At 45.8% G+C, this 16,535-nt stretch overlaps 1 protein-coding gene across 1 annotated transcript in view; it reads left to right on the plus strand.

The window, feature by feature from the left end:
- The first annotated feature begins 4,646 nt into the window (after window positions 1-4,646).
- Window positions 4,647-16,535, plus strand: part of LOC111155557 (Ras suppressor protein 1) — a 186,095-nt gene continuing 174,206 nt past the window's right edge. The window contains exons 1-2 of the mRNA XM_022515774.1: window positions 4,647-4,796; window positions 5,020-5,131. Of these exons, the coding sequence (XP_022371482.1) occupies window positions 5,023-5,131 (109 nt within the window). The 5' untranslated portion in view covers window positions 4,647-4,796; window positions 5,020-5,022. The remainder of the gene's footprint in view (window positions 4,797-5,019; window positions 5,132-16,535) is intronic.

Genomic DNA, 16,535 nt, shown 5'->3' on the forward strand with positions numbered 1-16,535 from the left:
TATCCTGCTACTTTACCGAATTCATTTATTAGTTCTAACAGTTTTTTTTTCTTTCTTTCTTAGTGGAATCTTTAGAGTTTTTTACATATAAGGTCATGTCATCTCTCACTAATAAGACCCAATTCATTTCCTCTGGTTCTGCTTTAATTTAATTCACTCATTTATATATGTGAATTGAATATTTCCAATGTGGCATGTGGTAAGCGCACCAAGGATAAAGTGGTGGACGTGACAGCCATATATCAACCGATGTCTTCCTCTTTAAAAAAAAATCCATTTCCGGGGCGCCTGGGTGGCTCAGTGGGTTAAGCCTCTGCCTTCAGCTCAGGTCATGATCTCAGGGTTCTGGGATCGAGTCCCACATCAGGCTCTCTGCTCACAGGGAGCCTGCTTCCCCCTCTCTCTGCCTGCCTCTCTGCCTACTTGTGATCTCTCTCTGTCAAATAAATAAATAAAATCTAAAAAAAAAATCCATTTCCTAGGGCCATCTTGTCTGGTTTCCAAGGCAAAATTCTCAATTTCCTTATCTGATGAAATTTATATTAAGCTAGCTTCTCCAATCTAATGGCTAAGTGATAATGTCCTTGCTCCCAAACAGCATCATCAGGAACTCTGTTCTGAGTGATCACCCCTGTGCAGGGCTAATGATCAGTTAGTTCACATCAGTACAGATGTCCTGGTCATTCAATATTGACATACGCCAAAATGCTGCTTTCAGGCCATAAGTGGAATCCAGAAAGTTATAATGTGAAATGAATGTGTTTGAGGGGTGGGTGAAGGGAAGTCTTACTTGGAAGTTAATGGAAAATGATATTCCACATGGGTCTGAAGGAATACAAAGAAGCACAAATGTAAAGGAAGGGAAGTTACTCCCTTTCACTGCTGATCACATTCTGAGCTGAGAAAGTCTCATGGTCACCTTCTAAGCCCATCCCATTCCAGGTGACATGGGAACTTTAGACATTGATTCAAGAAGAGTAGGGTGGGGACAAGAGACAAACTCCAACACCATCTTGTTCCTCCAGCCTCTGCATGATCTGGCAACCAAAGAGCTAATGCTTGCTACCTGGTTTAGTTCTCTTGGGAGTACCTATCCCCAGCTGCTCATAGTCTTGGAATCCAGGACTGGGATGAATCCAGGTATCCATCTACCTGACCTCTCTCTCCTCTTATTCTGTCTCCCTAAACAACTGGACCTTAGCAGAACAACAAATCTCATCCTTTTAGTCTTGAAGGGTTAATATACCCATTACTGGCCAGAGTAATGGCCTTGGGATATACCCTTCGGATAGCTCAGCCAGAGGCCACCACAGGCTCTCTCTGAACCCATGGATTATTAGGTACTCTAGACTTTCTTCTGAAGAATGTCCTAGGGCATGGTTGGGGCCAATGACAGTTTGGGCCTAGGAGATGCTGGGGATATAGGTTCTAGTTGTCATAATTTTCTATTTCATTCCAACTCCATTTAATGGACAGAATTTTTTAAAAAAATCTGCCACCTAGTTACCAAGGGAATACTAACGATATTAATTGTATTAAGAAAAGTTAGAACTAATATCTTTTTAAGATTTATCCTATGTCAGGTGTCCTTCTCAAATATCACTCACTAAAATAGAATACTAAGAACCATCACCCCCACGAGGTATGGAAACTTATATAAAACTTGAGTGACAGAGCTCTGATTCTAACCTTGACAACCACCCAAGAGTATGCCTTCCATTCAGCCTGAAGGACTAGGTATGAACTTATGAAATATGACTTTTCAAATATGCCAACTTATTATTGTAAACTATTTTCATAGGCCTATCAAAGTTATTTAAAAAGACTGACACCTGCCATAAGACCTAGAAAAATGTTTTAATATAATTGCTATCAGTTTAGTAAAAACTTAGAGATAAAACAACAGCATCAAAAATAATGTTAATGGGAAAAGACTTATTATTGGTATTACCACAGATCATCCCATGACTATCAATTTAAAGAGGGAAATTATTGGAAGAAAAATGATATGATAACTATTGGATATTTGATGAAAAATTTGCTTTTCAAATTTCAATTCAGTAACTAACTGTAAATTTATATACAGCTTGGGGAATAAGAAGGCATTTTAAAATTAATGATACATGCAATTTATGTAAACTTACTTAACTTGCTTTGTCATAATCTGGTATGTCTTGTGTGGACCAGGCCTCTTCCACACTCTTTGATTGGCCCTCTCTGTGGGCTGGGGCTGGGAATAGTACATTTCTTCTAACGGGAAGCATTACAGCAGAGACTGTACATAAGCACAGAGCCCTTGGCAGTGAAGCTGTGGAAGCGATTTAAGCTCTAATAAATATTAACTTTTGCATGCAGGACTGGCTGCATAATTTGCAGGGCCAAGAGCAAAAGGAAAATTCACGGCCCCTTGTTCCAAATTTATTAAACATTTCAAGATGGTGACAGCAGAGTATTAAGCCAAGCACTCAGCCCTGTTAAGCATGGAATTTGTGATATTGCACAGGTCACATACCCAGGAAGCTGGCCCCGTTTCTATGTTATAAAAGTCTGGAACTTAAGGACACGTTTTATTAAGAATTGTACTGGCAACAGTGAAGAGATCAAGAGGAGAATGATAAAGAAATGAAAATAAATTTCTGGAAAACAGGAAGTGAATAAAAGCATGCTGACAAATAAAACAGGAGTGGGGGTTGGGGGAGGGGAGAAATTGCAGCCCAACGCAATTTCAAGAAAGATATGCAGCAGAATTGCGAATGGACTTTCCAGGCATTATCTGGATCTGGGGCTAGCAGGTGCAGTGTGAGGAGATGAGACCCAAAGTCCAAGAAGTGTATTAGTTGGTGCTTGCAATTGGTGAATGGCAAAAGTAGCCTAGCAACTCCAAGCAGGCATAAAACTGGGATCTCATCTCCAAAGAAATTTAACCAATAGCCCAAGGAAAATTAATGCTATTAATGCTATTAATGCTATTAAAATTTAATAGAAGTTTTGGAAGATAACATCGATATATCTCCCCAAACATTCAGAAGATAAATACGTGAGGGGGAAAATGATAACTATAAAAAATTGTCCTAGGAGGCTGCCATCTGCCTAACAGATTTCCTGAACATGCTAAATCAGAGAAAATGGCAATAAAGAAATTTCAAAGAAATACCAGAAACAATTTCCAGAGAGGAAGTGAGAAATTAATCTTCCGCTGAAAAAGGGCCAAATTGGTGCTAAACAGATTAAATTTAAAAAGACCCCCAACTGGAGATATTATGGTGATATTTCAGAACATGGTAAATAATTAAAAGATCACAAATGCTTCACAAGGGAAAACAACAATTCTCTGCAAAGACCTGAGGAGATTGACACATTTCTGGGCATCAACATTGGAAGTATAGGTCAGTGGAACTATGCCTTTGAGATGGAAAAGAAACTGATATCGAACTTAAAATTCCATGCTAGGCAAATTCTAAAGGTGTGGGCAAAATAAGGACATTATTAAATATACAGCTACTCAAAATTTGTGCCTCCTGTACCCCGTTTTAGAGAGGTTTACTTGAGCGATAGTCCAACAAGACGTATACAAGAAAGGTTGGTTTAAACTAAGGAACCAAGTGAAAGAAACCACACATCACCTCTCAGCTGGAAGAACAGAAATAACTAGTGTAAGAGCAGAAAATTAGTAGGTTCTTAAAGTCTTCAAGAAGAATTCATTGATGGGGCGCCTAGGGAACTCGGTGGGCTGGCTAAGCAGATGCCTTCAGCTCCGGTCACGATCTCAGGGTCCTGGGATCCAGCCTCCAGGCTGGCTCCCTACTCAGTGGGGAGTCGGTTTCCTTTGCTTCTCCCCCATGCTTGTGCATGCTCTCTCAAATAAATCAATAAAATCTTTAAAAAGAGGAATTCATTGAATTTCAAGCAACAGAGAGGAATGAAAAGCTGTATGTTCTTAGAGATAAGGTAAAGAAGGTACAGGAAGAAAAAGGAAAGTTAGAAAGTCTAGTGAAAAACAACAACAATGAGAATTGTACAAAAAAGTCATCACTCAATAGAAAGCAAACTAAAATGTGGCATAATTTTGAGTGCAGTATGAGAAAAGAGAAGTCGTTTATCTGTGGGTATTCCCCTTCTTGGGACACAGAGGTCCACGACTCCCAGCTGGGTGCCGGGAATACAGACTATGCAGTTCTTGTATTCGAGAAGCTTATAATGCAGCGAGAGGCACGACCGTAGGAACCGGACTCAGGATAGCGACTTCTGAACACTGAACCACAATTAAAGAAGCAGCGCACAGAGGAAACTTCTCCCTTTCCCAGCTCGCAAGTTCAGCTCCAACCCTTTCACTCCGCTGCCCCGTCCCAAACTTTCCCACTTCCGCCCACAACTCTCCGCGCTACGGCCCATAAACTGAGCCTGCGCGAACAGTAGTGCGCTTGCGCCAAGCCCAGTCCTCTCCCAATGGCGAACGCGAGCGCATTTCAGGGGGACGCCCAAACCTCGGGGGGGCGGAGTCTCGAAGGCACATGACGGACCTGATTGGTCGGCTACGGGTAACATTACTTTGTGGGCGGAGCCTCACCCTAGAGCCACGTCTAGCGAACTGTTCTCCTAATTTGGGAAGGGTCAGGCGCCGGCTGGGCGTGGAGCTGAGAGCCGCAGGGTGTGCGCCTGCGCCGAGCTACGGGCTAGGGCGTGTTCCTCGTTCCGGTCCGCTTTTTGCACTGACCGAGTGCACCTCCTGCCACTGAATTGTGCCCTGCGGAAGCCCGTGCTTCCCTCGCCCAACCTGTTAGGTGCTGCCCTCCGCGGTGAGTGTGTGTGGCATCGCACTTGGGTTCCCCTCTCTGCGCGCCACCCACTCCCCTGCCCCGCCGTCCCTCCCCCTTTCCCTGCCTCCAGACCCTGCCCGCCGATGCCCACTCTCCAAGGCTGGGGGAAAACTGGACACTGCCAGCCCGGGGCGTCTCCCCTTTCTATCCCTGCACACCCCTGGCCGTCGCCCACGTGCTTTGTTGTTGTCGTTTGGTACAGAACATGTCCAAGTCTTTGAAAAAGTTGGTGGAGGAGAGCCGGGAGAAGAACCAGCCGGAAGTGGACATGAGTGACCGGGGCATCTCCAACATGCTGGATGTCAACGGCTTGTGTAAGTTCTGGGGCTGGGCCTTCCGCTTGCAGCACCTGGAGGGTTTATAAGTTTTCCAAGTAGCTGCCGGCTGTGCTATGAGAGGTTATAATGATTTACATCCCACGCCCGGCTTGTAAGCATCGCTTGTCTAGAGAGAGAGAGAGAGAGAGCGAGAGCGAGAGCGAGAGCGAGAGCGCTGCGCTTAGCTCAGAAAGTTTGCATTTAGGGTATGTTCGGTCCCGACTGGAAGACGAACCTGAGTGTCCAGGGTAAGAATCACACAGACAGTTGTTACTGGACCTCATTGTTGTCTGTGCAAGTTGTTGGCATTTGGGTGGCTTTCCCACATAGTTTACTGAATACCCACTTTATTTGAAACTGAAAATCACTTTTGAATCATGCTTCCTTTCTCCTAATACAGTCTTTGACCCTTGAACAATTGCCACACAAAAGTTCTGTGATAACTTAATGTCTGGAGTATGTTAAACCTTTCTTGACTCCTTACCCTTTTCTATCTCTTTTTCCCCTTAGTTAAGTCGTTTACCTCCTCCTTGTGCTACTGTGATGTCTCCCTAACTTGGCCTCTTACCTCTGGTTTTGCTGATCCTGTGGTTTATTCACTGCATTGCTTTCTAGTGTTACTTTTCTGCAACATGTCTTACCGTGTAACTCTCTCCTTTAAAGCAGAAATTGCAGCTTAGATGTTTTTTGGGGCCAGGTGAGGATGGTCATGAACTTCACAGTAGGTATCCTGTCAGAACAGGGACAGCTGCTACTCCTTCTCACATCCAAACAATTGTTACCACCTGGGGTTGGCCTCTTGTTGCCATAGTTATTGTTGTTAAGAAGCCAGGAATCCAGATTTTGATATGAAATCTCCTAAGGTTTAGACATTGGCAACTAATTCCAATTATTGAAACATACTTTATAGGAGAAATAAAACACTTCTTCAGGCTGAATGTGGCTTCAGTTTGGACCTTCTCCCTTAAGCCCTTCTGGTTGTTCATTACCAACAGTAGCGCCCCAAGTTCTTTGGTGTGACATGCAGAGCCTTTCGGAATCTGACCAAAACCTCCCTTAGTTCCTATCCCTTTCATGCCTCTGTGGTCCCCGCCATACTGAACGGACTGCCCTCCTTGAACCAGGACATACTGTTTTAGGTCCTTGTGCCGTAGCAGTATTGTTTGCTTCCTCTCCTCTTCCCCCCCGGATCCTCTCACTTACCTGTCAGAAGTCAGCCCAGAAGCCGTGGCCTGTGTGAAGCCTTCTCTGTCAGTGTCAAGTGACAGTCCTTCTCTCCGCTGTGAAGTTGGATTTGTCTTGCTGCATGGCTCTTGTTACATGGGATTGCGATGATTGTGATGTGTTCTTAATCTAGATGTCTCTCATCCGCATTGGAGAATGGGGGGAATATTACTGTGCATCCCTCATATTTGCCTTCTTTCTGGTGTCTGGAACACAGTAAGTGCTCCGAGATGTTGGATGGATGAAGGAGAGCCTGATGGATCAGGCCTGAGGCTTAAGGAGATCCGGACCAGGACGTGACATTAGAGAAGGAGGGGAGATGTCCGGGAGACCCTAAAAGATGATGCTTTGCTCGTTAGGCATGGAGAGAGCAGAGTCACATTTACTGTGAACCCATGGTTTGTGCCCAGGACAGAGTGGGGTGGGTGCTCTAGATACATCTCTGCTAAAGGACAGGGGATGAGAAGTCCTAGGCAGTCTGCATTCGGTAACTCTTTGGACGATTCCTGCCACTGGGCTTTAGCTTTTGTGCTCATGAGCATCTCAGCTTCTTGAGCTGAGTTGGTGGTGATGGCTTCTGGCGAGCGGCGCCAGAGCCACCATGTCTGGGACCGAACTGGCCATTGCCGATCTGGATGTGTGCTTGTGTTGCCCCTTCCTGGCTCTGCCTAGGTCATGGTGAGTCTTGGGCGCCTCCTATTATCAAGGCTGGGGAGTGCAACCAGCGGCCCGGCTCTGCTGTAGCTTTGGCCCCATGGCTCTCTCCTGCTCTGCCCTGCAGAGGAACTTCATAGCCTTCGGCCGTGAAGAGGATTCTGTACGTGATATTTGTAAGTGGAGAGGGCGACACAGCTATTTTGGTTCACTTGCATTATCTGTTTGAAGCCTTGCCTTGTACCAAAGAAGAAAAGATAGCCACTTGCTTCCTGAAAAAGAGGTTTCCGGTGTTGTATTAGGTGGTGAAAAGCAAGATCTTTCTTCTGTTCTCCCAGAGAAGTAGCGTGAGGAAGAACAAGGCTGACTCTTGGGGAGTTTGCTGGAAGTGAATTTGGAGATTCGACCTCCTCCAGCCTCTGTGGTGTGTGTAGACCCGAAGAGTGGCTGCTCTCTGCCTTGCCTCCCTGACCTCTGGACTCGTGGGGCCTGGAAGGTTCCAGGATGCCTTCAGAAGCCGATTCCTAAGCTGGGGCTCACTTATTGGTGGTGCACATAATGCTTCCTGGATCTATTTTAATATCTTATATGTTAAAGTATTTGACATGGTTGCATAAACTGTGGCATTAGACTTCCCTTGTTTCTTTACTAGTAAAGTTTTAACTGTAATGGCGAGGTTTTGTGTCTTAGCATGAAGATTAAACACAGGGGACAATTCATTCACGTGGACAGAGAATGGTTATTGTGTCTTAAGCCCTTCCTTCGATATCCTTACTTTGTTGAGTTTCTCAAAAGACGAGAATTAAGTTTTGAAAATAAGAATGGGAGTTTTGTTCTTAGGCTAAGCACGTGAACTGTCCGTCTTTCTGCTTGGGAGAATTGTGTCATATATATGCAGCACTTTACTTCCTTGGAGACAGTAAATGGCTTTGCAAAAATGTTTTCAGGAGCTCACGTACCAAAAGCTTTCTGATGGGGAAAACTTCATAGGCTGGAGACAAATAGCAGACAGATTCTAGAGTTTTCCGTTGAGCCAGATTCTGGAGGTGGTCAGACTCTGCCACCCACCCCTTCCCCCAGGAGGCAGTGCTTACCTGTGGGGCCTTGGAATTGCATAGGCCGGACTCAGACTCTCCATCTTCTGAGTAGTGCTGTGTAACTTCAGAGAACCTGCTTAACCTTTCTGAGCCTCGAGTCCTCTTCAGCACATGGAAATGTTAAGTTCCCACGTGTTAGGACTGGATCAGCGCTAAGGGCAGCTGATGCTGTCGAGTGCTTAGCGCTGAGCCTGGTACTGAGTGGGCACTGCTGAATGTTAGCTCTGACAGGAACAACCAGGCAGAGCCCGGGAAGCCTCGGGTGGAACTGGTTCCCACGTCGTTGGTGGACAGGACCTAGGAGAGCATGGCGAATGAGACCGGGTCTGGTCTTTGTGTCCTATGTTGATGTTTTCTCTGGTGGCTTAATCCATCCTGGAGCGCTGGGCGCTTTTGCCTAGGATTCTTAAAGATTTAGATTGCTGTTTTCTTTGAAATTACCCCCTGATTTGGTTTTCCTTCCTATTCCCCCCCCCCCACAACACGGCAAGAAATCCACACCCGCCTTCTCCTTAGCACTTCCAAGAGTAATGGTGGCAATTTTGTTCTCCTTATCGACGAGATCTCACAGAGGAGCTCTGCCCGCTGCGGCTGTCCTCACCCGCATGATGAAGCTGCCTTCCAAGGCTCCTGTAATCCGCTTCCAGGCCACAGAGAATCCCATTAGCAGCCAGGGAGACTTTTTTTATTTCTTTTATTTAAGTCTTTTGTGAGTTTTTTTTTTTTTTTAATCTCTTCAAGTTTATTGCCCTCTGGATGGTCAAACCTTTATCAGGTTTTGGTTGTGTATGTTTTTTTTTTTTGTCTTTTTTTCAGGTGAGACTAAAATATCTTTCAGATAAATTATAGAAAAGAAAAATAACCTGCCTTTGAGGCCGAGGCGTGTTCTTGCTAAAGGACCACGTAAAGTAATCAACAGCCGTAATCACGGGTGTTCTGGAAGGGCTGTTTCAAAAGCGCCGTTAAACCTGGAAGTGGTCCACCTATTAGGAGTTTCTGTCCATGCAGGCTGTCTCTGAGGAAAGGTGAAGGAGCTGGGAGGACCGCATCCTGTTAGCTGTAATCTTTAGTAAGACGTTTCCTTTTTTTTTTTTTTCTAAGTTGCTTGGATATGGCCACCCTTACGGTTTTGAACCTGTGGTATCTTGGCAGGGGAGGCCCTTTTCCCTTTTCTCCCCAGACAGCGTCTTCCATCCCTTGTCAGTTAGCGCTTGTTGAAGGAAGGAACGACCTGCCCATCTGCATGGCTCCAGTCTTGGGTCACCTCCTCCAAGAAGCTCCCCCAGTGCTAATTTTAACCACCGTCCCGTCAGCCTGGTGTAAGTAGCTCTTCCGGGCCTGCCTTGCATACCTGTTTACCTCTGTGCTTCTCGAAAGTTCTCCGAAGGAGGACTGACTGCTCTCAGGTAAGAGTTGGGGTGAACTAGGCTGGAAAGCGAAGCGGAGAGGGGACGTAGCCACAGGCTCCCTTTTGCAGATCCCTCTCTCCCCAACTCTCCAGAGGGAGAGCCCCTTACAACCAGCAGGAACAGGATACCAACTGCTCCGAGTTCTAGTTTTGACTTCAGGACAGTGTAAGCACTGAAAAGGCCTCCCCCAGATAGGAAATAAACTACGAACGATTGTGACCCCTTTGGTGTGACTGAACTAATAACGAGCTTTCGCTATTTTTCAGTCATTTGGCATTTCAGCCATGGCCTTTTTTTTGGTAAGCAGCTGTTTTTTCTTTCTTGCCATGTAACCTTGGGCAAGTCACGTAACTTCTCACGTTTCTCATCTATAAAACCGGACTAATAAAATTAGCTCCCTCAGAGAATTGCTGTGCGTTGTCCTCTGTCAGGTAGCTGGGATGGCATCTGGCCTGTCTCCGTCCACTGGGGCTCCTATAACAGGACCACAGACTGGTCCAAGCAACAGAAGTTTATTTTTTACAGTTCTGGAGGCTAGAAGTCCAAGATCAAGGCACAGGCAGGTTCAGTATTCAGTGGGGATTCACTTCCTGGCTCATAGACAGGGTGAAAAGGGTAAGGGACCTCTCTCAGGTTTGGTCTTTTTTTTTTTTTTTTTTTTTTTTTTTTTTTTAAGATCTTATTTATTTATTTGACAAAGACACAGTGAGAGAGGAAATACAAGCAGGGCCAGTAGGAGTGGGAAAAGCAGACACCCCACTAGGTAGGGAGCTGATGTGGGGCTCATCCCACTGTCCCAGAACCCTGGGATCGTGATTTCAGCGGAAGGCAGACCTTTAAGGACTGAGCCACCCAGGCTCCCTTCAGGTGTCTTTTATAAGGACACTAATCCTATTCCTAAGTGTTCCCCTTAGGACCTAGTTACCTCCCAAGGCCCCACCTCCTAATCCCATCACAGTTAGGAGTTATGTTTCAGTATATGACAAACATTCATTCAGCAGCATGGCACCTATTAGTCTTAATATGCACTATTATGGGTATTTTAAAAATCTTTAGAATTCTCAGTAATGGTGCTTTTTCCAGTGGCCTTTTCTCTCTGATTATATCTGGGCACCCAGTGCCTCACTCCTCACCTACTTGAGAGTTCCCAGGAGGTTAGATGCACATGTCTCATGTGACAGGGCCAGCAGGAAAATGGTGGCCTCACGTGGCAAATTCTGAGCCCTGGACAACGTGGGTGGTGGCTGGAGAGGCAGCAGAGGGCATTTCACAGGATTTCCGTTGTGATGCCCTTGTGGCTTTTGAGAACGACAGGCCTTAAAAAATGTTAGCCATTTTTTCAACTAGTAAGTGAAATACCATATATACTCCGATAGCCGTTTTTTTTAATTTATTATCTTTTTTTTTCAGGATGGGTGCTATCCAAGCCAAGTCTTTTTTCTGGGAGTTTCCTACATACTGAATCTTTACATTGTCCGTTGATAAGTTAATATTTGCTACATTAAGAAAACTGTAAGCTGTCTAATGAATCCGATGTAGTTAGATTTCTGTCGTCAGAAGCTGTAACACCCCCTGCTTTGCCGTTATCGCCAGCCCTTCATTGTGACAATCCATGCTAGAGTTGGTATGGATAACAGTCACATCCTGCCTCCTCTTTCCATAAATTTACATAAACCCGCTTCAAAGAAATTTGATCTCGATATATGAGATCCACCATTCCCAAGCAAAAACTAGAGATGATTTCTTTGCCATCGCCTTCACTTCCTCGAATAGCAAGTTTGCGCAGGTTTATTTTTTATCTTTCAAAGCAAAAGAGCCTAAAAGGTGTGGCCAAGGAGCAGTCTGGGGAGGGCAAGGGCCTGGCCGGCAGGGGTCAGTGTTGAGCCCCTGTTTTGCTCTGAGCTTCCTCGGGAGCCTCCACTTGGGTCTCCTGCCCCAAGTCCGCTGGACCTGGGCACTTGCTTCCCTTCTCATGCCTCCTCCTTTGGGCAGTGCTCCCCCCTTTTACGGCACTTAACGCATGAAACTCACAGTCAAGGAAACCTCATCTCTGTTAGGTTCCGTGCGACCCGGCGTATCTTCAGTGCAGGCGGGTTTCATAAGGGCCTTGCCGCCTGAGGCCTGCTGGAGGCCCAGGGGCTTCTGGATAGAGAGGGCTGACCCGTCAGTGGGTTTGCCCTGGGAAACAGGAGGGAGAAATGGAATCTGCAGGGCCCCCCTCGGGCAGATGTCTCCAGAGTGGGAGGCTTGTGAACGAGATCTCTGAACCAGTATTTTGGATTTGAGGTGTTGGTAAGCCAAGAAGACACGGGAAGGTGTATCATTCTCTACTTCGTTAGTCTGCTGGGGGCTTCCATACAAAACACCGCAGACGGGAGGGTGGTGGGCTGTGGTCCTTAAAGAACTGGCATTTACTTCCCAGTGCTGGAGGCTAGGATGCCCAGGACCACAGCGTTGGCAGGGCTGCCTTCTCCCAAGGCCCCTCCCCTTGGCTCTCCCAGTGTCCTCATGTGGTCTTTCCCCTGTGGACCCACAGCCGTGGTCTTTCTCTACCTGTCCACGTCCCTCTTCACAGAAGGACACCCGTCGCTTGGATTACAGCCCATTCTAATGGCCTCATTTTAACCGTATCACCTCATTACAAGTCTTGTCTCCACATTGGGTCGCATTACGAAACACTGGGGGTTGGGGTTCAGCCTACAGAGTTTAGGGGGCCATGGGTCAGCTCATAGCATCTACATGAGGGGTTCTGGATGATCTCTGTGTGAGTGCTTGGGGGCTTGGTGAGTCCTGCTTAGGCATTTATAACATCACCCTTCGGGGCGCATGCGTGTTGTCCCTGGTTTACAGGGTGGGGAGCAGAAAGCTCTCTAGAGCCCTAGCATCGCACGGGTAGCTGCGGAGTCGGGAGTTCACACTGAACTGTGGCGGACACTTCTGTTCCATACACCGTGCCGTGTTGTTTGCTCCCCAGAAGTGGGACAGGGGCTGGCTCGGATGTGAAAGACTGGTGGTTGGGGGCCTGACTGGGGCCACAGGCCTGACCTCAAGGCCTTCAGTTTGATAATTCTTTAAAAACACTGTACTAGGCAAATAAAATGCGTCATGTGGCCAGCCCTGCCAGCTTGGAAACAGGTTTATCAGGCTACCGCAGAACTTTAATGGTTGAAGAAAACACTAGAAGCAACTTACTCTTTTATCTGTCAGTGTGACCCTCCCCCTTTCCTTATGGTTTTCTGAAAAACCATTAATTTTAACTGAATTTAATAAAAGATGTGAGATCTTTTTATACTGTGTAGGAATTTGTTTTTTCTATCCTCAGCCAAAACTTTAGCTTAAAAAAACACTGTGAAGAACGGTGCTGGAGAGATTCTGTTGGGAAAATACTGGTTCTTGGAATAAACCTGAATTGCGTGAAGTGTTAACTTTAGTCATCTACCTGTACTTCATGAAGAACCTGTTCATTTACTATATTTCTCTTCATATCTGTTAATTATTTCTCTGGACTGAGAATAGTTTACAGTTTTACAGCTAAACTGAGGCTGATGAAAGGCACACGTCACACCGGGTGACTGGGAAGGCATCTTGGCCTTTCAGACCAGAGACTGGTAACATGCTCTGCAGCCACAGCATACAGATGATTGTTTTGCAAATGCTCGTAATGTGATTTTTTTTCAGAGCTGTAAGTATTTAAGCCCTGAGGTTATGAGGAAGATACCTATTTAACCTATTATATATCGGTATCCTTTCAATTGTGCATTCTTTCCTAGACGCTTTAAAAATAATTGATAATATAATTAAAATATGCTGTATATACATAGTATATTAATACACAGATACACACAGACACATTGCATATCATGTTCCAGGTTATTGTACTAAGCTCTCCTTACGGATTTTTTTTTTTTTTTAAGATTTATTTATTTTTGTGAGAGAGTGCGAGCGAGATGTGCACACAGGATAAGGGCAGTAGGAAAGGGAGAGAATCTCAAGCCGACTTCCCGCTGAGCGTGGATCCCAGCACTAGGTTCGATCCCAGGACTCTGGGATTGTGACCTGAGCCAGAGTCAGATGCTTAATTGAGCCATCCAGCTGCCCCTTTTATGGATTCTTTTAAAACCACAGTTTTGTTATGATTGTCATCCTCATCGTCTGGTTTATAGCGGAACTAAAGTTAACTTGCTTCCAGTCACACAGCTCAGAAGAAGTGGACCCAGGGTTTGAACCCAGGCAGTCAGACCTTAGAAACTGTGTTCTTAGGTTATGCTGTGTAGCCTCATGTCACCACCATTTTTGACAGGCACGTGTACATACAAAGATGAAACTGCTAATTTAGCAAGTGTATACCGAGTGACTACTGACGGTCCAGTCTTGTTCTAGAAGCCATGGTACCTGCTCTCTGTAGACTGATAATTCTGTATTGACATACGAATGCTTTTGGGGATGCTGACTTGCCCATGCTCATGTTGATTGGGCCAGGGAAACAGGAATCTTCTTCCTCAAACACTTACACATACTTAAAAAAAAATCCAGTTCAGAAACACTTTATGGAAGCATTCATTTGGATCAGTGCCTGTGTCATGTGATATAGCGTGACAAATTTTTAAACCAAGAAACAACATGATCGGCAGCCCAGGAAGCCTTGCCCCTCCCCTTCATCATCCCCCCCAGGGATGAACACTGTCCTGACTCTGGAAAGTATAGTTTTGCCTCTTTTTTGTACATCATTAAATAAAAGCGGGTTATTTGCGCACACCCTTGAGTGTCCATTCTCTAGTTTAGCATCACGCGAGGTTCCTTCGTGCTGTAAAGTTGGCTTCTCATTCAGATCATTCCTTCCCTCCGTTCTTGCTGGACCTGGGTGTCATTCCACGTGAGGGCGGTTACGAACGGTGCTGCTTTGAACCTCCAAACCCAGGTCTTTGGGTGAACACACTTTCCTGTAGGTTATGGACCCAGGAATGGAATTGTTGGGTCTGGAATGTGCTCTCACAGACGTGTAAAAACGGAGGGCAAGAATCATCCAAACGGGCCAGACTCTGGAAACTTGTGCTACAGGCAGAGGGTGAATGTTGTGAATGCACGATGAGCTCTCACGGCCCGTGCTGGCAGGCCAGGTGCTTGTTGTGTATGGTGCTTCTTCCCAGAAGGCTTGTTCATACCTCAGACCCGTCTCTGAGAAGTACCTTGTGGTCGGTCAGTACCTTCTGTACCACTGGCCTGCCAACTCGGCAGCAAGTCGAACCCACCTACGGAACTTCTGAACTTCCTAATACTTAGGCCACACCTGATTGAAGCTCTGAGTGTGGAAACAGGTGCCAGCAGTTTTGCGTAAACCACTGAGTTTGCCTCCTTGCGCACCATAGCTGTGCCGTCACTGTTCAGACTCCTCTTGTTCATTTTTGGCCTGTGGGAGCCCCTTCTAGTTGGTTCTCCCGCCCACTTGATGTGGTCTTTCCATTTGAAAGACGGTCTCTGACAGTGTCCTTGCTGTCTGTAGTACCATGCTGTTCCTGATGAGTCTAAGTTCCAGCCCCAGACGTAGAGTCGGCCAGTCCTCTAAAAACCTGTTTCTGTTTGTCTGTCTTAGTGGGAAGGATCTTAGCCCCCATCTGGGCTCCAGGGGCACTCCTCACTGCTGGGCCGTTCGTGGTTTTTAGGACTTTTTAAATGGACAGGGCTAAGAATACCTTGTTTTTATTTTTATTTTTATTTTTTTAAAGATTTTATTTGAGAGAGAGAGCGAGAGACAGAGAAGGAACATAAGCAGGGGGAGAGGGAGAGGGAGAAACAGGCTTCCCGATGAGCGGGGAGCCCAGTGCGGGGCTCGATCCCGGGAACCCGGGATCATGACCTGAGCCGAAGGCAGAGCCTTTAACCCACTGAGCCACCCAGATGCCCCAAGCATACCTTGTTTTTAAAGATAAAATACCTAAAGAGTTCCCAGTCAGATATAGGACTGCAGGGCTTTTCCTTCTTCCACGTTACATGTCTGTTGCCTGTCTCCCGTGCTGAGAATCCTGATTCTCAAGGACACAAATGACAAGAGAACTAGAATGACTCGGAGTTCTGATTTGGTCTGTTACACACAATTGTCTGTACTAAGACCCTCACTGAAAAGCGTTGTTTTATGTTTATACTCTCCCCTCCCATTTTTGTTTTTATCGGACTTTATTTTTTAAAGCAGTTTCCCCTGTCATTAACATCTCACATAAGTGTGGTGATCTATTAAAATGGATGGACCAGTATCCAGAAATTATTATTAACTGTAGTCCATGGTTTCCTTTGCATTGACATTCCATAGGTTTTAACCAATGCATAACGTCATACAGGATGGCTTTATTGCCCTAAATAGGCCCTGCCCTCCACTTACTTTTCTCTCTGCCCCTCATCACCTCCCTGCAAACCCCAGGCAACCACTGAAATTTTATGTCTCTAGTTTTGTTTTTTCCAGAATGCCATGCAGTTGAAATCCTATAGTGTGTAATCTTCACAGAAAGTCGTCTTCTACTTTGCGATGTGCATTTAAGGGTCTTCTGTGTCTTTTTTTGGCTTGACGGCTCATATCTTTTTATTTTAGATTTTTTTTTTTTGGAGTATAGTTGACACACAGTGTTATAGTAGCTTCAGGTGTATGACATCATGATGCAACTTCTATATTCCTTACGCTGGGCTCACCATGAATGCGGCTATCATCTGTCACCAGACTACACCACTATTACGGTATCACCTACTATATTCCCTATGCTGTAGCTTTTTCCTCTCTCCCTCCCCTCCCCTTTAATGTTCTTTGACCTCACTCCCTTCCTTCCTTCCTTTCTTTTTTTTTTTTTTTTTAAGATTTTATTGATTTATTTGACAGAGATACAGAGAGCTCAAGTAGGCACAGCGTCAGGCAGAGGGAGAGGGAGAAACTCCCCACTGAACAGGGAGCCTGATGCAGGGCTTGATCCCAGGACCCTGGGACCATGACCTGAACTGAAGGCAGATGCCCAACCGACTGAGCCACCCAGATGC

The sequence above is a fragment of the Enhydra lutris genome, unplaced genomic scaffold (assembly GCF_002288905.1).
Source record: "Enhydra lutris kenyoni isolate GAN:26980312 unplaced genomic scaffold, ASM228890v2 scaffoldscaffold42, whole genome shotgun sequence".
In the NCBI taxonomy this organism is placed as follows: domain Eukaryota; kingdom Metazoa; phylum Chordata; class Mammalia; order Carnivora; family Mustelidae; genus Enhydra; species Enhydra lutris.